General features: G+C 46.4%; 1 protein-coding gene across 1 annotated transcript; it reads left to right on the top strand.

The window, feature by feature from the left end:
• The first annotated feature begins 4,368 nt into the window (after positions 1-4,368).
• AHSG (alpha 2-HS glycoprotein) lies at positions 4,369-11,441 on the top strand. The gene is made up of 7 exons (XM_043473474.1): positions 4,369-4,693; positions 6,808-6,918; positions 7,241-7,325; positions 7,694-7,857; positions 9,045-9,146; positions 10,051-10,137; positions 10,752-11,441. Exons 1-7 carry the CDS (start codon positions 4,481-4,483, stop codon positions 11,067-11,069), a joined length of 1,080 nt encoding a protein of 359 aa, XP_043329409.1. The 5' UTR covers positions 4,369-4,480; the 3' UTR covers positions 11,070-11,441.
• The last annotated feature ends 13,571 nt before the right edge of the window (positions 11,442-25,012 follow it).

Below are 25,012 nucleotides of genomic sequence, written 5' to 3'. Positions count from 1 at the left end.
ATTCCTGTCTGCTGGCAGGGCCCAAACAGAACCAGCCCGCAGCAACTCTGACCCTGCACTTGCCACCATCCTTATCTGACTCCCAAATAACAACTCTCAAGGCTGAATTCTGCTTTGGAGAAATTTGAACGCATCGCCGCCCTAGTGGACAGCCCTACTCACAAACACAGAGGCGCTGGTGCCAACCCTAGCTGCCATCTTGGAATTCCGCCATCAGCCGCATGAGCTCGGCACAGCAAGCACTGCCCAGCACCCTGCTGCCATCTCCTGGAGGCTGTTGGTCCTCTTCTGCTCCTTGGATCTTTGGGACTGCTCTTCCCAACCAGCTCTAACAAGTTCCTGATATCCTCAATGTGCTACTAGACGTTGTTTTAGTGCAGACCTGGGCCTCAAAGAAAAATGCAAAGAGAAGTCATTAAAGTAATGGGACGAACGACCAGAAAATGGAGTAAATGCTTGTCTCCTCTTGATATGCTGGAGCTAGGTGGATGAAACTTACCCAAGATCACTCAAGGGTACATGCATTTGGTGTGTGAAAATCTTTCCAAGTTTGAAAGTGATGTCGTCAGGCACGGTGAAATACTTAGAGCCTCCCTTGGGCATTCTTTGTCACAGTTTTCTTGGAAAACATATCAAAAGATCCTCTAGTGTATCCTTCATTTTCAGTAAGTAAATGGTAATCTTTGTTTTTCCAACTGAAAAAAATTGAGACCATTTTATTCAGCTTGACACCAAAGCTATTTTAGTTTATAAGCATTAGACATATGGAATAGTTGAGCTAAAATCAAAAATATTCATAAAATACATTAAAAAAGAGTTCTGATGATTTTCCCATATCTAAGTTCCCCCAAAAGTCAGCATGGAAGCAGTGGCAGAGGAAAAGAGAAAACAGTTGACCGGGCATAATATACCCGTGTGTGTGTGTGTGTGTATATATATATGTATATAGCTATATATATATATATATGTGTATGTATGTATATGTGTATGTATGTGTATGTATGTATATGTGTATGTATGTATATATATATACATATGTGTATATATATATGTGTGTATGTATGTATATGTGTATGTATGTGTATGTATGTATGTATATGTGTATGTATGTGTATGTATGTATGTATATATGTATATGCTATATATATATATATATGTGTGTGTATACATATATATATATAGCAGTATATAAATTTGATATACCCTACCAGATAGGGGTAGAAATTAATGTAGAAATTTCTGACAGGCAATTTGGCCACAGAAATTAAGATGTTTTAAAATCAATGATTCACTAATAAACCTCTATCCTGAATAAAAATAACTAGAAAGTCAAAGATTCCTGAATTAAAAGTTCATTATGACTTTGTATATGAGAGTGCTCGATTGAAAACAAACTAAATGCACAACAATAAGAGAATGGTAAAATAGATTATGATACAACAGAATCATAGGTAGTCATTATAAGCAGATTTAAAGTATTTAATAACATGAAGAAATATTCAAGTTATAATGTTAAATTAAAAAAGAATACAAATCTGTACATAAGTATGATTATATTACACTGAATTATATTAAAATAAGATGCAAATACACCAAAACATTAACACTGTTGATCTCTGGGTGATGAGATTGTGGGTGAGTTTTGTTTCAGTGTTTATCTGTGTTAGGATGACAGGTGAGATATTAATTGCTCTTTACTACATGCTTTGTTTTTCTAGCATCAGCAAAATAGGACAATACCTGGGGCTTTAGAAATTGTCACCCATGAAAGATGCAAGAACAAAGATATCAAAAGAAATGTGCCAAGTATAAGACAGAAATGGTCAGACAGGATGATCAGAGAGAACTTTTTTTTCTCTTCCTCTACCCTCAGATTGGGATGGCAATAGAACCACCCCCAGAACAGTGTGGGAGTCCTGGAGAAGAGCCTCCAGAAGAGCCCGGAACCTCGCTGCAGGGATAGGGAGGGGAGGGGACACACAGGTAGCACAGTGAGACATCACATGGCAGGGAGAAGCCCCCTGCAGGGCCGCCCTAGTGGGGGGTGGGGGCCCGTGGCCTGTGACAGCAATGTCTAAACAGACAAGTTTGAAGGCAGCCTCAGGAAGCCCCCACAGCCTGGGAGGGCAAGCAGACAAATTCTGCCAAGCTTAAAGAGGCGGGTAGCTCTGGGACTTCCGTGGTTACCCAGTGGACTCTGCTTCCATTGCATGGGGCGTGGATTCTATCCCCGATCAGGGAAGTTCCGCATGTTGCGCGGTGTGGCCAAAAAAATAAAACGAGGCGGGTAGCTCCCAGCTAAGAAGAGACCTGTGGGCTAGACAGGGTGCCACAGCTTTGATAATATGACCCCTGATCATAGGATGTGGGAGGACTGTCTTTCTATGGATTAGATGGAGGAAAGCAGGCCATTAGCTCATGAGTGCATTTGTCTGAGGACCACATGAGACAGGTTACCTGGCAGAAGATGCCAAGGCAAAAGTAGATACCTCTTGACCTTGACAAAATCAGTATTTGTATAAATCTCCCCCTCTGCACTTCAGGCTTTCTTCTAACCTCATTAAGAGAAGAAGCATAATGGCAAAACTAAATTGGACTGGGTTTCAATCCAAGTACCTGGAAAGCTGGGTTGCCTGGAAGTGAGTAGATTCTATTTTCATGAAAGAAAGTTTAGAGTCAGAAATCCAACTGTGTTATGGAAATTAAAATTATATTGAACACACTTGAGCTTATGATATATGAAACATATATGATATATGAAACTCACTGCATATATTTTTTGTGATTTTCAAATTTTTAGTAATGACTGTTTTGTATTTTAAAAGAAAAGCAGAGCATCTGCAAAAAGTTTCTCATGAGTCAAGGCCCTGGAGGCAATGGGGGCACAAGGCTGATGGAAAGACCCCCAGTTCTAAGGCTTATCCTGAGGGATGACCAAAGAACCTGGCGTCCTGACCACACCTTCTGAGCCTCCGGAATTAAGGGTCTGTTTGTGAGCAGCTGGGAGCAAATGTGAAAACCATGCTTATACTGCCTATTACCTTCTCTACCCATCACAGGCTCCCCCCTTGCTTATCTCCCTCCTTACAGGAAGTCAATATTATTAAGCTTCTCTATAGAACACCCCCCACCTTTTAAACTAAGTTTTGTTCTCTAAAGTAATAGCAAACAACAGAGCAAGTCCACCCGCACACAATGATAACCTCTAAATATTTGGAAAACGTGTTGGTTTCCACGTTTCAGGCTTCGCCGCTCCAGGCTAAACCAAACTAAACCTCGGATGATGTTTTCCAAGGCTCTCACTATCCTGACCACCTCTCCTTGGAGGTCACACCTGAGATCGTCAGGGGCCACAACTGAGAGGCAGTGTCTGAGCCAATACTGTGACCACGTGCTCTGGCCGCCAAGACTCACTCTAGTTCTGCTAATGCTACAAAGGGCCCTACGGAGGCATCTGTGTTAGTGTCCTCACAAAGTCTCAGCCTGCAGGGCAGGATTCAAAGCCAGAGCTCTGCCAAGTGAGTGGCTGTTGGACCAGGGCTTCTCTCTGCTGCACTTGTCTACTGGCAGAGGGCACAGGCCACGGGAGCACGGGGTCACCGTTGACACTTGGTCACTGGTGCCAATCCAATAGAACCCAGGGAATCCAGGGAACCCAGGTCAGGGTGCACCTGGGCAATGTGTTGGCAGTCTGGTCTGGAGAGAAGGGGACGTGGCAGTGGGGAAGCTCTGCAGGCCATAGCCCTCCCGGCCCTGCTACAGGAAGGGAGGAAGCTCTCTCTCCATTCCCCACTCCAGGCAGAAATCTCTCCCTTCCTTTCTTCTTTTCTCTAAGGATCTTATCCAAGATCTTGGCTTAGATCTATATCCAAGATCCTGTAACTTTCCCTCTTCACTCCAAATCATTGGTACCTTGGCTACATCTGTGGGCCTTATTCTCCCTCCAGAAGAAGGTAATTGTCCCTGACATGTGAAGATTTTAGTAAATTGCTGAGCATCCCTACTTTCCCCAACATGGACCCCATGTTGCCCTCAGCTCCTAATGGAGGGCATTCTCTCTGCTGCCAGAATCACAGCGCTCCAGAGCCGACCGTGCCAGCCCCTCATCACCTTAGTGCTCACCTCGTCCTCTCAGCTGCCTCCTCTCTTTGCTGCTGTTACCATGTTCCAGGCCAACTCTGGAGCATCTCCCCAGCCCACCCCCCAACCTGCCCACACGGGCCCCCAAGCAGCATTGACTTTGGCAGATTTCTTGGGGGCCAGCGATGTCATAACCTGTTTGCTTTTCCAGGACTGATGTTTGCAGGGGGCTTTTTTTTGGAACCAGAACAGAAATCATCCCATATCCTTACGCAATCCTTCCGCAGGCTCCAACATATAAATAAAGCCTTTGGACACTCCACCAGTCAGAGCACCTGGGTTGGTCCGGAAGCCTCCAGCTGCCTGCCTGCTGACACACCAGGGCCTCTCTGAAACCACCATGAAATCCTTCATTCTGCTCTTTTGCCTGGCTCAGCTCTGCGGCTGCCACTCGATCCCACTTGACCCAATTGCAGGTTATAAGGAACCGGCCTGTGATGACCCAGACACAGAGCAAGCAGCCTTGGCGGCCGTGGACTACATCAATAAGCACCTTCCTCGGGGCTACAAGCACACCTTGAACCAGATTGACAGTGTGAAGGTGTGGCCAAGGGTAAGTGAACCAGCCCTGCCAGGCGGGACAGGCTGGTGTGGGAGGCTCAGCTGGGTGTCCCTGAGAGCCTGCCTCCCAGAACAAAGGAAACTGCATAGTGAAAAATGCCCTGATTCCTCCAAGGAGGGAGGGAGAGGGCAGGCTGAGGAAGAGAGGAGACATTCTGTACTGTGGTCAGGGTCTCCAGGAGGCTGCTGGATGGGAGCAGGAGGTGTGAGGAGAGGACAAGGCTTCAAATGTTATTTTGAAGGCCACAAGTAGAAAGTGTGACCTTCTAGAAAAACTAGCACCAGAGAAAGGATTCTGGTTGCCAAACTACCACTGGCCGGAAAACATTTCTTTTTCTTTGTTTCTGTTTCTTTGCATAAAGACTGAGTGTGAATGAAGCGCACATTTTTAAAGTGCCTATTATGTGCCAGTCCCTTTCATATAGTTCATCTCTGTAACCCCTTCCCCGCTGCATCCCCAGTTCTGTGGGGGTACTGTCCTTGTCTTACATAAGAGATAATGAAGGCTCTGACATATTTAGGGCATTTTTTTTTTACCCAAGGTCAGAAGACAGTAAGCATCAGGCTAGGATTCTATTTTAGCACTGTATTCCTTCCTCTACACAAGCTGCTTTCCCAAGAAAGGTACTCACATCCCAGTGAGAAATCTTGGCTTGAAAGGATTCACCTCCTCACACCTCCTCACCTCTCTCTGGAGGAGAAAGCAATGCAGTCTGAAGCTGGTGACAACGATCAGATCAAACTGGGAAATGTGCCTTGGAGGTCAGCTGAGTGATTTGGAGAGGTGGGGAAAAGGCATCTGTCTACTGCCTATTTTGAAATTAGATTTTATAGCTGATGAAGGATAATTCTTTCAGCCAACAACTAATTACAAGTCTTCCAGGACAAGAACCAGTGTCAAGTGCTATGGGACACGCTAAGTTGAATTAATGAAATAGCCAGCCTTGTATATTAAAAGCAGTCAGATATTGGCAAGAAGTCAGATAATGATCCAAGCTAACACAAAGATGAGAAAGACATAATTAGTACCACAGAAGATTCACAATCTAGGAAGGAAGATACGGCAAACTTCAGGACATCTGGACTGACTCACAGACCTCTGATCTTACAATAGGACAAAATATTTGAAATCAGGGTTGTCCCGGATGGAGTTTAGGAGTTATGCAATAGTGAAGTACAGTGGTGGTTCAGAGGAAGCAATGATCAGTTCAGGGGAAATAACACACAACCTGCATATTTGAGGGAAAGAAAGAACAATGTTGCAACTTTCACTTACAGCAGGGTTTGAGAACAGCTGGAATGCTGGCTCCTATCACTAGCTCTGAGTGTTTTCGGGAAGTTAATTTGGGCACATCTGCACATCATAAAACAGGAAAGGAGATTCTGAGGTTTCAGGTACTAGTGAATAAGGCAGAACAGAAATGAGTGGCAAGGAGAGTTGGGCTGAAAGAAAAAAATAGGCATATGCGTACCTTCTGGATCTTCCGGTCTTTGAAGAAAGGATGCAGAAACAAGTGAACTGGAAGGGAAAACTCCAAGGAATCATCCAAGCTCCCCTGTCACTGCCTTGCCCACAACTCCTGTCCTCTGTGCAAAGGAAGGACAGACACACTGCTTCCTCCAGCAGAGGAAGGATCACGCTTCCCCCTTACTACCAGCAGGGGACAGTAGGGAACAGCAACTTTGCATCCAGGCATCTAGGAGACAAAAAGCCACAGAGCACAACTTTTCCTTTAGGAAGGAAAAGAAAACAGGGAAGGAAGAAAGTAGGTGTTGAGAAGGAAGGAAAGAAGAAGTAGAGGGAGGGATGGAGAAGATAAAGGAGAGACAGTAAATTATTATCCCACACCACCTTACTTTGCTGCTTGACTGAGAAAAATCCCAAACTGACTTTTTCAAAGTAGGGCTTGAAGGGTAAGTACCGACACTCATTTTTGCCTTCCAAATACATCTGAGAGTGATGACTGTGGTTCCATCAACCTGTCCAAGCCCGTGCCCGCTTCTTTCTCACCCTTCCAACAATGGGTGTGTTGACACCCAGTGGGGGCTCACCCGTGGGCCCGCTCAGCAGGCTCAGGCTCACCTCTTCATCCTCTGTCTCCACAGCGGCCCACGGGAGAGGTGTATGACATTGAAATAGACACCCTGGAAACCACCTGCCACGTGCTGGACCCCACGCCCCTGGCGAACTGCAGCGTGAGGCAGCAGACGGAGCACGTGAGCGGCCCTCTCAGGGCAACTTCGGGGTGGGGGGGGGGGGGGTGGTGCCCCAACTAAAACTGCCAGTCGATGGCGCCCTCCCTAGCGCCCATTTTTTACAATTCCCCTTTTTTGTTGTACCCCGCCCCCCACGCCTCCCCCTCAACCTCTGCAAAACCAGTGTCCTGTTTCAATATCACCAAGTGAGGGAGATTTTGTGAGGCTCGCCTTTGACGTCCACGCCTGAGAGACCACCCCCTCTTCCCCCCTACCCCTATCTTCCACCTTGAGAAGTGAAGGTCAGCCCCCTGGGGTCCTCACTGTGGGTTTATTTCTCCAGGCGGTGGAAGGAGACTGCGATATCCACGTGCTGAAACAAGATGGCCAGTTTTCCGTGCTGTTTACAAAATGTGATTCCAGTCCAGGTAGAGTTGACTGTTCTTATTACGGTTACCCGGTAGAGGGAGTGAGGAAGGGACCTGAACTGTTTTCAACAGAAGCAGATCTAGCCACTTTATTGGTGATGAAAAGGGGAAGCCAAATGTCCTTGAGTTTGGGGATTTTAAAACTGTTTTTTTAAGGAATTGTTCTGCTTGGAGGTTGGAAATCGCCCCTTGGTGAGAGGAGCTCCTGCAAAAATGCCAGCACGCCAGGGGCCACCCGAGGGTTTTAGTAAGAAGCAGAGAATCAGCCTGTAACTGTTCGGAGCCTGTCTTAGCCCTTTCAAATAAGCAGAGCGGGGACTAACGCCACTGAGAATTCCAGGCCCGAACCGGGTTACTTCTGTGCGCAGATTCCGCCGAGGACGTGCGCAAGTTGTGCCCAGACTGCCCCCTGCTGGCCCCGCTCAACGACAGCCGGGTGGTGCACGCAGTAGAGGTCGCGCTGGCTACCTTCAATGCCCAGAGTAACGGCTCCTACTTTCAGCTGGTGGAAATTTCTCGGGCTAAATTTGTGGTAAGACTGAGACCCTGCTGACAGATTGGGCAGGTTGGTGGCACTCTGGAGTGTGGACGTGGTGAAGCAAGTGTGAGGGAGGGAGCAGGTGCAGCCACAGGAAGTCAAGGAGGGTGGTGGGAGAAAAGGGAAAGAAAGGGTCCTGTCCTGGACCCAGAGGACCCTGACTGCACCCCCCTCCCCCCACGTAAGCCACTTCAACATAAAATAGTCAGAGTCTGCGTGTCTCTTCAGGCTGTTTTCCTCGGTTTTAGTTAACACCAGGGTGGGAGTTCCCATTTTATCCAGAAGCACACACTGTAAATTCATGGGTCTCCACATCACCATCACCCATCACCACTGAACATCTGCTCTTGTAAGTATCAACTCTTGTAATTGAAACTTACAAAGGCATGGGCATACTTACATATAATGGCAGAATCTTAAAATGCCATGGAATTACTGAACAAAAACAACTAATTGTCCTGTGGTTAGGTTAGCACATTTGAACACAATATAATTCTAATATTAAAAAAAAAAAAAACTGGTATTCTGGATGCCAGCCATAGCATACTTGGAAATACACTGTAGGTAGTAATTCTATTAACCAGAATATGTGATTCTAGAACCTCCACCTCAGACTATAACAAATAAGAGATATTTTATTATTTTGAGTGTCCTTATGCTCCAAGAACAATGAGATAGAAAAGCATAAATATCTTCTGCACTTCCAGTTATCTTTTTCATTTGATCCAGCTATCTAAAATATGTGGGAGAGGAATTAGTTACTTTCCTATCCCATCTTGGAATAACCTGAACCTTGGGTCTCAAAGTGCAACCCCAATACGGAAATTGGCAGGGGGCAGGGTTCCTACCCAGATCAGTGTCAGGTCAGCCCTCTGGGTTCCTGCTTTCTACCGGAAAACTTGCCTCTGCTCTGGAAGGATGGGCAGTGGATACCTGCACCTACTTCAGGGAACACCCAAACCCCAGCTTCTGTATGCAAGCCCTTAAAACCCACTGCCACCATGTGAGCCCTGTGTAGGCCACCAGGGGCATGTTTCCTGGCCACACAGTGTGGTCTACATGAGTGGCGCTCCCCGGACTATGTAGTACCATGGCCCTCACTACTTCCCTCTGGGCTGTCCTTCCCTGCCTTTCTCACGCTGTCACGTTGCTCCATGAAAATGTTCATATATCTTCATCAGCCTCTTCCAGCTTCTGTCTCTGTGGAGTTTGCAGTGGCTGCTACTGACTGTATTGCTAAAGACGTCGTAGATCCAACCAAGTGCAACCTGCTGGCAGAAAAGGTGAGCGGGCCAGGCACTGAATCGGCAAAGCTGGTCATGGAACAGAGCCTTCTTAGAGCAAGTTTATATCTTGGGGCTGTGGAAAGAGATAATGCAAAATACCCATGCCCTGTGAGGCTGGGTCATGCCAGGTCATCCCTTGGGGTGTCATCTCCCCTGCTTAAGAGCTATCAACAGATCTTCTCATCTGCTGGAGGCCCCTGGAGTTAGAGAGGCTATTTCCTAACTAATATGAGTCATGTCAGGCTGCTGGAAGTATAAAGTGTAGATTTTCTAGATATACCTCAGGTATGCAACCTAAGTCCTTAAGCCAGTAATGTCTACTTCTAGGAATTTAGCCTAAAGATATCAGCCTGTTTGACAAAATATGTCTATAAAGATGATTTATGACAGATTCAAAATGACCCGAAACATCTGAATGTCCAACAGGAGGGAATCGTTGAATAAAATACGACATGTTAGTAAATAGAAAATTATAGACACAGAAATTATGTTTTCAAAGAATGATGAATGATATAAGAGAATGCTAGCGTTCTAGCGTGTGAAAAACACAGTCTCCAAAATGGTACAGTCACAATCATGTCAACTTTTAAATGATATCTAATAGTATTTAAAAATAAAGAAATATATAGAGGTTAACAGAAGTTCTTCTGAGTCACCACAATTTCTGAGATTATGGGTGAGCTCTCTCACTCCCAAAACATTTCTGTATTTTCTACATTCTATATAAAATATAAGCAGAAAGCATGAACTTTAGGAAAAAAGTTAAAAAAAAAAACAAAAACAAAAAGACAGGAATTAAGAATTTAAGCGCCTTACCCTGGATGTGTTGAGTATAAGTGAAACTGGGTGAGAAGTCCAATTTTTGAACATGTTCAAATAACCCCTCTCTTTCTGTGGGCAGCAATATGGCTTCTGTAAGGGGTCAGTCATTCAGAAAGCTGTTGGTGGGGAAGACGTCTCAGTGACTTGCACGGTGTTCCAAACGCAGGTAAGAGCCCCATAGATGTACTGGCCCTGTTTGTCAGAATCCAGTGACCCCTTTGGATTTCTGCCATGCAGTAGTAATCAGGGCATTAGCTGCCTGTTCTTCTGAGCCCCACAACATAGATAGTGCCAGGAATGTGGAATCATCAGTAAATGAAAGGTTTCACTCATGCCCTCCCCTTCCAGGAACTGGTACTTACAGGGCAGAACCACCCCCAGGTGCAGTTGGCAAGGTCATGTTTCTAGCTGCCGCCTCCGGGAGTGGTTTTCTGAGTTGCAGAGACTAGGCGGGTAGATCTGCCTGCTAGCTCCCTGTAACTGCGGGTGTAGATGAAAAAGAGGGTGACGCTGCTGGTGAAAGTTAGCCATAAGGTGGGGTTCTTTTGCTCCTGAAACGTGAGTGTAAGTCTACCAACCCCAAAACAGCTGGTGAGCAAGGGAACGGCGCAAGCCAGTTACCCCTCCCCTGGAACCCTGATGACTATCCTTTGTACCTAGGTAGTTCTTCTTGGCCAGATTCCTTACACATAAAAATTATTACTGTGAGAGAATTGGGTGGGGATTTCCCCTGGAAGGAGGAGAAAGGCAGCTAACCTAAAGAAACGGTCCTCTCTCCAGCCTGTGATTCCGCAGCCCCAGCCCGACGGCGCCGAAGCTGGGGCCCCGAGCGCCTTGCCGGAGGCAGCCACCCCTGCGCCTTCTGCAGCTGGGCCGCCCGTGGCCTCCGTGGTGGCGGGACCGAGCGTGGTGGCCGTGCCCCTGCCTCTGCATCGGGCACACTATGATCTGCGCCACACTTTCTCCGGTGTAGCCTCGGTGGAGTCAGCCTCGGGAGAAGCGTTCCGCGTGGGGAAGACACCCGTAGGGGGGCAGCCTAGCGTTCCTGGTGGTCCAGTCCGCCTTTGCCCAGGCAGAATCAGATACTTCAAGATCTAGAAGATGGTCGGAGATGAGACGGTTTGGCACAGAGAATACAGCTATCATTTTGTCCAAGTATGGGTATGGGTAGGGGCTTTGTCTGCTCTGGAAGCAAGTGCTGCCTGTGGCCTAGATGGATGTCAGCTCTTGAGTCCCAACTTCTCATCCTTCCAAGACCAGGAGCCGAGGAGGTGCTAGTGATGTTTGATGGAACATAAAGTCAGCAGCTTGATGGTCATTGCTTTGATGTAAGCCTCCACCACTGTGTTCTCTACCTTCTCTTTCCTGACCTCACAAAAATAATTGGAACTGTGACTTTGAAAGGTGCTCTTGCCAAGTTTATATCTACTTGTCATTAAAAATGCTCTAATAAAGAAGGTTCTAAGCTGAGATGTTGTCATGATTGCTGCCTACTTCATCCAATCTCGTGTGTGTGGTCTTTCCAGCAACCCTACCACGTGTCCCTAATCAAAATCAAAGTGAAAATAGGAATAAAATAGAACAAAACCTCCTATATACATAGGAAAAAGTGAGACCAGGATCTGCTCACAACCTATATGATATGATAATTTCCTTATAAGAAAATAATTCTTTCATTTCATAATGGTCAGAAAATATTGCTAAATTAGGACCAAGTGCTTAAACTTTGTAAAGACAAACCAACCATTGGTTTTCCCCAATTCCCAGATAAGGAAAGGTTAGTAATTAGCACAGGAGCCTCACTTTAATTATACCTGTTGATTATACTATATGTGTATATAGTAAGAAAGAAACAAAGTGAAGTTGCTCAGTCGTGTCCAACTCTCTGCGACCCCGTGGACTGTAGCCTATTAGGCTCCTCTGTCCATGGGATTCTCCAGGCAAGAATACTGGAGTGGGTTGCCATTTCCTTCTCCAGGGGATCTTCCCGACCCAGGGATCAAACCCAGATCTCCCACATTGCAGGGAGACACTTTATCCTCTGAGCCACCAGAGAAGTATACATATAGTACTATATACTAAAATGGATTCTAGCCAATCCATTTTAAGACCTCAAGTGTAAGCTCTGGTTTATAGTATGAATAGAAGAGGGATACCTCCAGTGGTAAATCCAGTGGACATTTGTAGATACTATCTAAGTGCTCAGAGAGCATAAAGAAATAAATAGTTCCCATTATAGAGTGGTGCCTAGACAATTTCAATGTTTATCCACTAGCATTAGGTTATTCTGAGCAACCTAAGTGATGGGCCCTTTCTTATGAAATTTTAAAGGATTAGGACTAATAACCAATTGGGTGGTTTCACTTGACCCCAGAAGACTGAATCAAGCATTGACACTCACCTTATCACTCTTGCCTAGAGGTTTTGCCAACATTCCAGTAACCAGAAAGAATGGCCAGGAAGGTAGGAAAACCATTAGGTGCCTCAGAACCCAGGGAAGATGAGGCAGGCATGATCAGCTGACCTAAATGCTGCAGAAAGAGCAATAAACATGAGGACCAAGCAAAGGCCATGGGTTAGCTGACTGACTTGGAGGTGATGGTGACCACTGGCAGATACAGTTTCAAGACGGTTGAGTGTGAAAGCCTGGTGGCAGCGTTGAAGATGCCTGGTGGAAGATGATGAGAAAATGGAGAGGAGTGTGTAATCTCTTTCAAGCAGTTTGATGGTGAAGGGTGGGAGAGAGAGGATGTAATCTTAAAGGACTGATTTTGCACAGACACAGTGGAGAGCAGCATCTTGCAGCGAGACCTTCATTCCCTGACCAGGGATGGAAACTTGGGTTCAGCAGTGAGAGCACAAAGTCCTAAGCACTAGACCAGGAGGGACTGGGGCTAAGACTCTGGGCCCCAGTTCTTGCTGCCCAGAGGGAAAAAAAAAATGCTAAGGAGACAGCAGTTAGAAAGGAAAGTAAGACATGTACTAGAAAAGCAGAACACATGCAGAGAGACTCACAGGTGAGCTCAGAGAGAGTCACACCTTGGGAAGTTTAAATCATTTACAAAGGGGCAGTCTTCCTGGTCTTTGTCTTGCTCTGACCCTACAGCTGATTTGTCTCAGGGTCCTCCCCTATGTGCACGTGCATCCTTTAGCCAAAATGGAATTTAGCACGAGCGTCCCTGGGAAGTTAGCAAAGCGTACAGTCTGGCACCCTCTCCCTTTTTGACCGCCGAGGAGCCTTTCTGTGCATGTTCAGTTGAGGTCTTTCTGATTCCAAGGATGGGAAATATGTGAGCTCCTGATCTTTTACCCAAGCAGGGCTTAGTCCCTCTCTGCCCCTGCCATTGCTGGGCTATTATCTTAAAGTGCCCACAGGAGACAAAGTCCGGCTGTTTACCCTGTTCCTGTTGTTATTTCTGGACATCCTGGAATGCAAAGTCAAGTGGGCCTTAGAAAACATCACTATGAATAAAGCTAGTAGAGGTGATGGAATTCCAGTTGAGCTATTTCAAATTCTAAAAGATGATGCTGTGAAAGCGCTGCACTCAATATGCCAGCAAATTTGGAAAACTCAGCAGTGGCCACAGGACTGGAAAAGGCCAGTTTTCATTCCAATCCCAAAGAAAGGCAATACCAAAGAATGCTCAAACTACTGCACAATTGCACTCATCTCACACGCTAGTAAAGTAATGCTCAAAATTCTCCAAACAAGGCTTCAACAATACGTGAACTGTGAGCTTCCAGATGTTCAAGCTGGTTTTTGGAAAGGCAGAGGAACCAGAGATCAAATTGCCAACATCCACTGGATCATTGAAAAAGCAAGAGAGCTCCAGAAAAACATCTATTTCTACTTTATTGACTATGCCAAAGTCTTTGACTGTGTGGATCACCACAAACTGTGGAAAATTCTGAAAGAGATGGGAATACTAGATCACCTGACCTGCCTCTTGAGAAATCTGTGTGCAGGTCAGGAAGCAATAGTTAGAACTGGACAAGGAACAACAGACTGGCTCCAAAGAGGAAAAGGAGTACGTCAAGGCTGTATATTGTCACCCTGCTTATTTAACTTATATGCAGAGTACATCATGAGAAACGCTGGACTGAATGAAGCATAAGCTGGAATCAAGATTGCTGGGAGAAATATCAGTAATCCCAGATATGCAGATGTCACCACCCTTATGGCAGAAAGCAAAGAAGAACTAGAGACTCTTGATGAAAGTGAAAGAGGAGAGTGAAAAAGCTGGCTCAACATTCAGAAAACTAAGATCATGGCATCTAGTACCATCACTTCACAGCAAATAGATGAGGAAACAGTGGAAACAGTGTCAGACTTTATTTTGGGGGGTTCCAAAGTCACTGCAGATGGTGACTGCAGCCATGAAATTAAAAGACATTTGCCCTTGGAAGAAAAGTTATGACCAACCTAGATAGCATATTAAAAAGCAGAGACATTACTTTGCCAACAAAGGTCTGTCTAGTTAAAGCTGTGATTTTTCCAGTAGTTATGTATGGATGTGAGAGTTGGACTATAAAGAAAGCTGAGCGCTGAAGAATTGATGCTTTTGAACTGTGGTGTTGGAGAAGATGCTTGAGAGTCCCTTGGACTGCAAGGAGATCCAACCAGTCCATCCTCAAGGAAATCAGTCCTGAATATTCCCTGAAAGGACTGATGTTGAAGGTGAAACTCCAATACTTTGGCCTCCTGATGCAAAGAACTGACTCATTTGAAAAGACCCTGATGCTGGGAAAGATTGAAGGAGGGAGAAAAGGGGACAACAGAGGATGAGTTAGTTGGATGGCATCACCGACTCAATGGACATGAGTTTGAGTAAATGCTGGGAGTTGGTGATGGACAGGGAGACCTGGCATGCTGCAGTCCATGGGGCCACAAAGAGTTGGACATGACTGAGTGACTGAACTGAACTAGACTTGTTATTTCTATCTGGAAGTATAAAAAGGAGGCTGGTTGCAAAAATGTCTAGCCTGGAACCCATCTGTTCTCCTGCTTCAGGATAGATTAGAGGGTAGAGGGATGATTTCTTTTCTAGGAGAGAAGAGCTTTGAGTGTCCTTAGGGCAAAAGATAGGAAGAGATGGAAGAAGAAAGAGAGAAAGGATATAATGGGGCATGGGCAGAGGCAATATTTAGTGAAGAACTGGAAATGGTTTGGGCAACTCTGCCGAAGAGACTAGTCTTTCTGTGAGGGAGTTTGCAAGGGAATTCTGGAAATTTCACCTTTCACCCAGTACTAAAAGAGACTCATTCGCTTTCTCCCCTTGCTATACTTGGGTGTGGCTGTGAGGGAACATGGAGTATTAGAGTGTTTTCCTTGGCAGGTGGTGGATACCCAATCCAAAGCAGCTTAAGTGAAAAGAGAAATGTCACCCCTTCATGTGCTGGGAATTGAAATGGGTGAGTCTTACCTAGGGCACCATAGAATCCAGGATTCATTTCCCTTCTCTCTTTCCCTCTCCCCCCTCACCTTTCATCCTCCCCTCCCTCCCTCCTTCCTTCTCTCTTTCTGTCATCAGTGCTTGCCTTCAGTTTTAGCCAGGATAGCCACTGGCAGCCTCACACCTTCATAAGTATTAGTGCCTAACCCTGCAGAGAAAGAGAAGAGCTACTCTAAAGGAGACAAGAGAGAGGCTTCCCAGGGGAATAGCAGGCACGGAGGCCTAGAGGCAGAAAATATGTTGATGTAGCTAAGGGTGAGAAAGGAAGCTGACTGGAGCAGCTAAGAGGGGAAAGAGGACAGCTTTAGAAGATGAGATTGAAGAAGTAGGTGAAGGCAGGTCGTGAATAGCCTTGAAGTCCCCCAGAAGGAATTAGGATTGTATTGAGAAAAATCAGTGCAATGGGAAACCACTAAAGGTTTTAAGCAGGGCAGTGGCATAATCTGATTTACCTTAAGAGATCAACCAGGCACCATGGTTCTAGACCTGGGATGAGGAAAGGTAGGGTGAAGTAGTATTATTCCCTCTCACGCCCCCCACCTGGGGACATTTGGAAGTAACTGGAGACACTTACTTGGGATGGTACTGGACAGAGACTAGGGATGCTAAACATTTTGAAATGGACAGGACCTTCCCAACAATGAAGTCCTAACAAAGAACAATGATTAATTAATGCCCCCCAAAGCCAATAGCATTCATGTTACATTGTTATTTGCTATAGGGAAAATGGGTTGTATCTGGGAAAGAGTAGCCATGGGATAGGAAGTGACTGGAGCTTTCTAGGGGAGAGATGTGTACCTTAGTCTAAGGTTGTGAGCAGAAGATGTGCTTTAAAAATAGGGACATAACTTCAGGTAGAACTCCTAGGACCTACCAATGGATTTGATGTAAGAAAAAGAGAGGTGAAAGATAACTCCTGATTTGTGGCTTTGCAAACTGGGTAGAGGCTGGTGTCTTTTACTGAGGCAGAGGGCGCTGGTTCATTTCATCTGAGTTCCCCCAGTCTCTCTCCTGTCTTACAATTGTGCCGTTGATTTTTCTGTCAGCCCAACCCATGCCTTGATCTGACAGACTTGTGCTGTCTGGGCTAAGACAATTCACCTTTTGATTTCTTCTGGCCTCCATTATACAACCAGGTGTATGCAGCAGCCTGCCAGGACTGTAGGGAGGATTAAATTATGCTAGAATATATGCTTGGAACCTTCGTGACACATTCTGGGTACTCAGTCAGGGTCCTCCCTCGCTGCTTCTTTTTCCTGTATTCTGAATTTGGTGGCTTCCGAAGATTATGTCCTTGACCTTCTCTTAAATGTGTACTCTAAGCTTGGCAAGTCCGTTCTTTCTCATGATTGAAACTCTCGATCTTACACAGATAACTTCCAACTTTATAGCTCTAGCTTGGGCATTTTTTTTCAAATTCTAACATTGCATTCCAAATGTCTCTAGGATTTCCTCACTTGAATTTACCTACGTGATTTATTTGATGTAAGAAAAGAATGCATACATAAAGACTTAGTAATATTTGAAATGTGCATATTCTAGAAAAATTTCTTCTTAAGAATAAACATAAATTAGAATGAGTTATGAAGCTATTAAATCTACTGTGCTTCCAGCACATTTTTGCATCTAATGCAGCCCTATATTTTCTCAACATCATCTTTAATATTTTGCAGAGTGAGCTCTCCTAAATTAATAGTGTTGTGTGGGTCTCATTTACTTGCCTTCTTAATGGTTTTTTTAAATCACATCTGCTTCACCTTCCAAAGTTACTGAATTTCAGGTATATTTTTCAATATTGTATCACCACACCAATCAACAATATTTGGTAGGTGTCAGGATAATAGAAATATTTACAACAGTGATAATAAGTGAATATTAGAATTAGAGAATGCTATTGTTTTTGAGTCACTAAGGTGTGTCCCTGACACTTTTGTGATGCCATGGACTGTAGCCCACCAGGCTCCTCTGTCCATGGGATTTCCCAAGCAAGAATACTGGAGTGGGTTGCCATTGCCTTCTCCCACCACAACCCAGGGCATCTTCCTAACAGCCCAGGAACTGAACCTGCATCTCCTGCATTGGCAGACAGATTCTTTACTGCTGAGTCATCAGGGAAGGCCCAGAATAATAGAATAGTTTTCATCAAAACCACTCATGGAGATTTGCTGCTCAAGAAAATAAAGAAAAGTGGTTCCAATGATACTGACAAAGGGTGATGGGTATTTCTCTTCCATGGAACAATCATATGGCAATGTTGTAACCAAGGTTTACAAAGTACTTGCTGAAAACTCTCTGTACATCCCCTGCTTGACCAGTTCCTGCTTCACCTACACCTTACTCACCTGACTCTCCCTAAATCATCCCCTTAAATCATAGGGTCTAATTAGAAAATACCCTCCTCATCCCACCAGAGGTACCGTTCTAATCTTTAGCTCAGAGTGGCATCTCCTTGATAGTTTAACAAAGGGAAAACCTCTGCTGCAGGAAGGTACTTAGTTAGCTCCGGGGTTTTAGAGGGCTCAGCTACTCTGCTGGTTTCCCTGGTAACTGATGAGCCAAGCTGAAGTCAGTTCCCCCATAACTAATAGCCTTCCTATTTCCCCCAACCAGAGTGAAGCCTGCTGGCACATTCTGCCCACCACCCACTGCACACTGTGGGTGTCGCTCCAGGACCTTGCTTCAGACAGGTAGTAAGTTCCCCCATCCATTACACCAGTGATGTCTCTGTTGCTAACTCTGGGCTCTTTCTTCAGTCTCGAAGCTGGGCACAGGACTTGCAGACCTCTAGGGTACAGCCCAACAATTGTTGCCAGCCCAAATCTCTCCTTCTCTGCCCACTGAAGCCGAATGAAAAATACACAAAGACAGAGTTTGGAGGAAATAGAAAGGTGGCTTTTATTCTCAACTGGTGGAGAGGGTATCCCAGTAGGCTCATGCCTCAAGAATTGTGCTCCCCCTCCATGAGGAGTCTAGGGGCTTATATAAGGCAAGTCAGGAGTTGGTGATGAGGTTGATTTCTTCCTCTTGCCTTGTTTCAAAGACAGTCATAAACTGCTGGCAGTAACCCAGGAATTGAGTCTGGTGGTTCGGTGGCTCTGTGGCCTTCTTTTCTGATATGTATCTACAAGGAGAAGGGTGTTGTATGGGTAAACACCAGACAGAGGATGTATTTAGCATAGAGTCAAAGGAGAAAATGTGAATTTTAGCTCCTGCAGAGTTAGGGGACAGAAGCAAACTTCGTTACAGACATGCAAGAATTAGGAGCAGTTAAAGGTTAAAAAAAAAGGTTGGGGGGGAGCTTCCCGGGTAGATGGTAAAGAATCCACCTGCAGTGCAGGAGACCCCAGTTTGATCCCTGGGTTGAGAAGTTCCCCTGGAGAACAGATAGGCTACCCACTCCAGTATTCTTGGGCTTCCCTGGTGGTTCAGATGGTAAAGAATCTGCCTGCAATGCGAGAGACCTGGGTTCGATCCCTGGGTTGAGAAGATTCCCCTGGAGGAGGGCATGGCAACCCACTCCGGTATTCTGGCCAGAAGAATCCCCATGGACAGAGGAGCCTGGCGGGCCACAGTCCATAGGGTCACAAAAAGTCAGATATGACTGAGCGACTAATCACAGCACAGCACACATATTCCTTTCTGGCAGTCAGGGACTCCTACTTGCTCTCAGCTGGTGTTTTGCAAGATCTTCTGTGGTCTGATGGTGTATTCCTGATGCATCCATGGAGAGAGCTGTACTACACATCTACCTGCTTCAACGCCACTTTGTCTCTCTCCTTGCCCAGTTTTTAATTGGGTTGCTCATTTCCTTATGGTTGAGTTTTAAGAGTTCATTCTTTTGGATTAAAATCCTTCATCAGATATGTCTTTTGCAAACAATTTCTCCCAGTATGTGATTTGCCTTCTCATTTTCTTAAAGGGTTCTACTTTTATTTTTACCTGCAAAGAAAGAAATTAAGCTTTGCTAATATTGAACATATCAATTATTGATATATATAATAATTGGTCATACATATCCATATTCAAACATTTTATTATTAGTGGGGTACATGATTCTAAAAAATTTAGAAACTTCTAATGCAAGGAATAAGGTCTAGATTCCTTAAATCAGCATTTAAGTCTTTACAAAACTGCTACTCCCCTTCTCTACCTATCGTCATACCTGATTATCTGGCCCATTTTAATCTCTGTTTTTCAGTCTACACAGGACAGGGCCCAGTCCTTGGAAAGCCTCAGATAAAGTCTTTGTTGAGATTAGACATGGTACAGTGACGCTACTTCAGGCACTCTCTTGTCCCCACAGTCACACCCTCATGGAGCAGTTGTCCTCATCCTGAACAGTAAATCTTGCTACACCCTTGCTCGGTCTTTTAGCTGCCTTTTCCTCCACCTCTCACACACCCTTGGTTAAGTTAAACGGGTTTTTCAGCTTCACTGAGGGCTTCGGTCTCTCTGTCTCTATTAGTCCAGTCTACTGGACTCCTCCTGGTTTCACTTTCTTGCCTGTGAGCCCCAATCTCGCAGTCAGCAATTTCAGTGATACCCACACAGCACCCTCTGCAAGTCTCGACCTTCTTTGCCTTTCCAGGGCCCAGCTCCAGCTGGACGTTCCCATTCCTGTTTGCAGCCTGCTGGGTCTGGCTGAAGGGCTTCCCATCAGCCATTTGTTCTTGGTGCGCTGACAAGCGTTGCTCTCCATCCTCAGGTGGGTCCACAGGACTCCCAGCCTCATGTTCCTCATTTTCCCTCTATTTCCCACTCTGCCCAATGGGATTCCAAGGTGGTGCAGTGGTAAAGAACTCTCCTGCCAATGCAGGAGACTCAAGAGATATGGGTTAGATCCCTGGGTTGGGAAGATCCTCTAGAGTAGGAAATGGCAACCCATTCCAGTATTCTTGTCTGGAAAATTCCATGGACAGAGGAGCCTGGTGGGCTACAGTCCATGGGCTTGCAAAGGGTCAGACACAACTTAGCCACTGAGCATGCCCAGTGGTTAATCCATAACAGTGCAAGAGTTGCCTCCTCAAGCCCCTGATAACACTCCCATATTTCAACCCTCAACAGATTGAAACTCTCAGTTTCCAAATAAAAGAAAGATCCCAGGCCAAAATCCCCTCCTCCTCCCTCCAGTTTATCTCCAAAGTCATCCATTCTTATCCCCTTCTCTCTTGCTCAGGGTAGGTGTGTTTCTCTTCTCTCAGCTATCCCCCTACCCTATTTTACCCCATCATGTTCCCTAATTACATGGCCCTCCCCAGCATCCTTTCTACCCTAACATCAGACTCACCTTCCCCACTGATTGCAAACATTCTCAGATAATCTCTGTCCTAAAATACCACTCTCCCCTTAAGCCTGCATCCCTTTCAAGCCAATTTCTATCCCTTTCCTCCCCTTTATTATCAAATCTCCTTTCAAAAATTATTACTTAAATTTTTAAAAAATGTTACCTGCTCACTAAAGAAAATTTGGAAAATACTGAGAAGCTGAAAGAATAAAAACAAGTGACTCCTATAGTCTTATATCTCAGATACAAACACTATTAATATCTTTTCTGTATTGTATTCATCCTCCTCTCTCAAGCCCACATCATACATGAGGGAAGCTCATATCAGGAAGCTTCCCTGGTAGCTCAGTTGGTAAAGAATCCGCTTGCAATGCAGGAGACCCCTGTTCGATTCCTGGAAGAATCCGCTGGAGAAGGGATAATCTATCCACCCCAGTTTTCTTGGGCTTTGCTTGTGGCTTAGCTGGTAACGAATTTGCCTGTAATGGGGGAGATCTGGGTTCGATTCCTGGGTTGGAAAGATCCCCTGGAGAAGGGAAAGGCTACCCACTCCAGTATTCTGGCCTGGAGAATTCTGTGGACTGTATAATCCATGGGCTCACAAAGAATTGGACACAACTGAGCAGCTTTCACTTTCACGGAAAGAAGGGAGAAAGTTAATATTCAGTGAAATGAAAACTGAGAATTTTCTACAGTTGAAGAAAGACATGAATCTTTGGATTGGAGATTTATAACACATCCAGTTTAGCTGAAGCTCCAATACTTTGGCCACCTGATGGAAGAGCCGACTCATTGGAAAAGACCTTGATGCTAGGAAAGATTGAGGGCAGGAGGAGAAGGGGGGGTGACAGAGGATGAGATGGTTGGGTGGTTCAATCACCAGCTCAATGGACATCAGTTTGAGCAAACTCCGGGAGATAGTGAAGGACAGGGAAGCCTGGCGTGCTGCAGTCCATGGAGTCTGGAAGAGTCGGACACAACTGAGCAAATTTCACTTCCCTTTGGCAATCTTATCCAACATATAACTTCAATTTATTTACTTATTTACCTATTTATTCCATAAAATTTCCTCCTTCTGCCCTTCTGCTGTATTTTTTAACAATTTCCCACCCCAATGGCCCTATACCTCTCCCAGTAGATCAGTACAGAAATGTACTTGAATCTCTTCCATTCATTTTAAAGGTCCTTCCTAAGTGCTGTATTCCTCTCTATCATATGTTGCTTTTTTTTTATTATTGATAGTCAAGCTTTTAAGAACAATGGTCTCAACTTCTTGAAGTCTCTTTTTTGTTTTGTTTTAAAGTTTTTGTTGTTATTTTTAAACATTGTTTGCAGCTACAATTATAGAGGTGGGGATAAGGTTAGCGATGAACTACATCTGTAGGCTAAAAACGATTTTTTAAATAATGGAATGGGCTCATTGACAGCCCTAAACATGTTCAGAAATGCAGATAGAAAATGCTACTATGCTTATTTAATACTAGGATTTCATATCAGGAATCCTTGGTACATTTTCTCATCTGGTGAAGTGTTATGTCTGTTTCCCTCTCATTTCATAGCAAAAATTTTGCGTCTTTTAACCTGGGCTTAACAGAAGTGCCTCCATGTTTTTACTGCAATTTGGCTTCTCCACCGCACCTTGCCCCACCACTCCACAGAAACCACTGTCAACAAAGGTCCCAGAAACTTCCTGGTGCTGAATCAAGTGGATATCTGATTAGCCTTTTTTTGCTCAAACTCCCACTGGCATATGACCCTCTGACCACCTATTTCTTTTTTTAATTCAGTCCTTTTTCTATGGAGCCTGGCTTTCTCTTTTGCAGCCTTTCAATCTCAGACATTTATTTTTTTTAGCTCATCTTCCTCTGCTTGTTTCTTATATATATGAGACCTTGAGTCTTATCTTACGACCTAACCTGCCCTCCCAGAAGGGAGCTCATTCACTCCCATGGTTTTACCTCCTGTGGTATTGAAGATGATCTGATCCTTTTTTAGCTTCAGTCCCATATATTCAATACCTATTATAAATCTCCATGTGGAGATCCATCGGGCTCTTGGATTTAATAGTCCCAACTCATCTCTCCATCTCCTTCCCTCCCTAAAACTGCTCCATTCTTGTGATGACCTCACAACTTCTCAGCCCGGTTACCAGGCCTGAGACTTCTGAGGTCATTCTTGACCCCGTCTCTCTCCTCATTGCCATACTTAATGGGCCACCAAGTCTCAATTTTCTACACTTTAGTATAGCTCAGAGTCATCCCTTTGTCTCTATTTGCACTATCACCTCTGTCTCTGCTGCAGCACCCCCTCTGACAGGTGATGTATCAGTCATGGTTCAACCAGAGAAGCCGAACCACTGGGGGGTATTACAAGGAATTGGCTTATGCAGTTGTTTACCCCTTTGTGTTGTGGAGGCTGGATAAACAGTTCCTCTAAGGCTGTCTCTCTATCTGATGCTGGAGCCTGAAGTCTATAGGATAGGTGTTCTGAAAGAGATTGACGTGAAGTGCGGGGAGGAGGGCAGGCTGGAACACACGAGCATGAGCTGGAAACCCATTTCCATTCTTTTGCCTCTTACCTTAGTGAGGCGGGCATCCTGCAGACGTTGGTCTTTTATCACCGTTATCTGGAATGATCTTCATGAGAACGAAGTCTTTAAAACCCTCCTGTGACTTCAGTGCTTTGAGAATGCTATGCAAATCATACAACACAGGAAGCCCTCAGCTCTCTGCCTGCCTTTCTACCCCTCTGGTTTGGTAACTTGTCCTTCCCCTGTTCTTCCCCTTCTCCCCTCTTCCCCTTCCCCTTTTAATTCACACACACACACACACACACACACACACACACACACACACACACACACTCTCAAGTCACATAAAACTGCAGCAGAAGAAAATTTACCCATAATCTTTGGGGCACAGTTTGTCCAAAATTAATAGCATTTTTGAAGTTTAGCTATCTTAACTCCAAAGAAAAGGTGAACACTTGAAAAACTACCCGTTAACAGATAGAAGAGAGGGACTTCCCCGGTGGTCCAGTGGCTAAGACTCCGTGCTTCTAAAACAGGGAGTCCGGGGAGGAGCCAAGATGGTGGAGGAGTAGGACGGGGAGACCACTTTCTCTCCTACAAATTCATCAAAAGAATAACTGAATGCAGAGCAAACCTCACAAAACAACTTCTGATCGCTAGCTGAGGTCATCAGGCGCCCAGAAAAGCAGACCATTGTCTTCGAAAGGAGGTAGGACAAAATATAAAAGATAAAAAGTGAGACAAAAGAGCTAAGGACGGAGACCCGTCCCGGGAAGGGAGTCTTAGGCGGCCTTGCTTGGGCTAGGGTCCGGGCCTGAGTGCCCTGAGGACAATCGGAGGGAGCTTCTGTGAGGTGCCAACTTGAACTGTGGGAGACCAAAAGAGAGAAAATTAACCGGCCGGAACACACTGCCGGCCGTTCGCAGAACAAAGGGACGGAGAAAGTCCCAAGAAGAGGTCGCAGGCTGCGGACCCGCCCAGCCCCGCCGGAGGCAGGAGGCAGGGGGGAGGGGAAGGTCGCGGCGAGACACAGGGCGCAGGCACCCGACCGGCGCGGGCGGGGACTGGGGCTGGGGACGCAGAGGGCGGAAGGCGCGCGCACCCGACTGGCGCCAGCGGAAACTGAGACTGGGTCCGCGGAAGGGAGTGAGTGCGCCACACCTGGGGATAGTGCGCCCATCAAGCCCCTCGCTGCCTGGACCGCTCTGACGGGGAAGGCACAGAGAGCAGGCGCAGCTTTTCCTTCCGCGCTTTTGTGTAACACCCGAGGGCTGGAACCTAGCGCAGCGCGGGGCGCGCTCCATATAGAACAGCCGGAAGCCTGAGCAGCGCAGACGGAGAAAGCAACGTCAGCCCCTCGGCCACGCCAGCCCGCCCCCCCCGCCCCCCGCCAGGCCAGCGCCCCCCGCCCCCCGCAGGCCAGCCCGGTGCCCTGGCGCCCCCCGCAGGGCCATGCCGCCCCCCCCCCCCCCCCCCCCCCCGCCCCCCGTTCTCCCCCCCCCTCTCCCCGTCAGTGGGCCAGCACCGCCCCCCCCCCCCCCCCCCCCCCCCCCACCCCCTCCCCCCCCCCCCCCCCCAACCCCCCCCCTCACCCCCCCCCGGCAGGGGACCAGCCCGGCCCCCCCCCCCCCCCCCCGCCCCCCGCAGGCCAGCCCGCCCCCCCCCCGCAATGGGCACGCCCGCCCCCCCCCCCCCGCGCGCAGGCCACCCGCCCCCCCCCCCCCCGAGGGGCCAGGCCCGCCCCCCCCCCCCCAACCACCCCCGCAGGGCCAGC

The sequence above is a fragment of the Cervus canadensis genome, chromosome 7, assembly GCF_019320065.1.
Source record: "Cervus canadensis isolate Bull #8, Minnesota chromosome 7, ASM1932006v1, whole genome shotgun sequence".
NCBI lineage: Eukaryota > Metazoa > Chordata > Mammalia > Artiodactyla > Cervidae > Cervus > Cervus canadensis.
The sequence above is the reverse complement of the archived record's forward strand: the minus strand, read 5'-3'. Positions and strand labels throughout refer to the sequence as shown.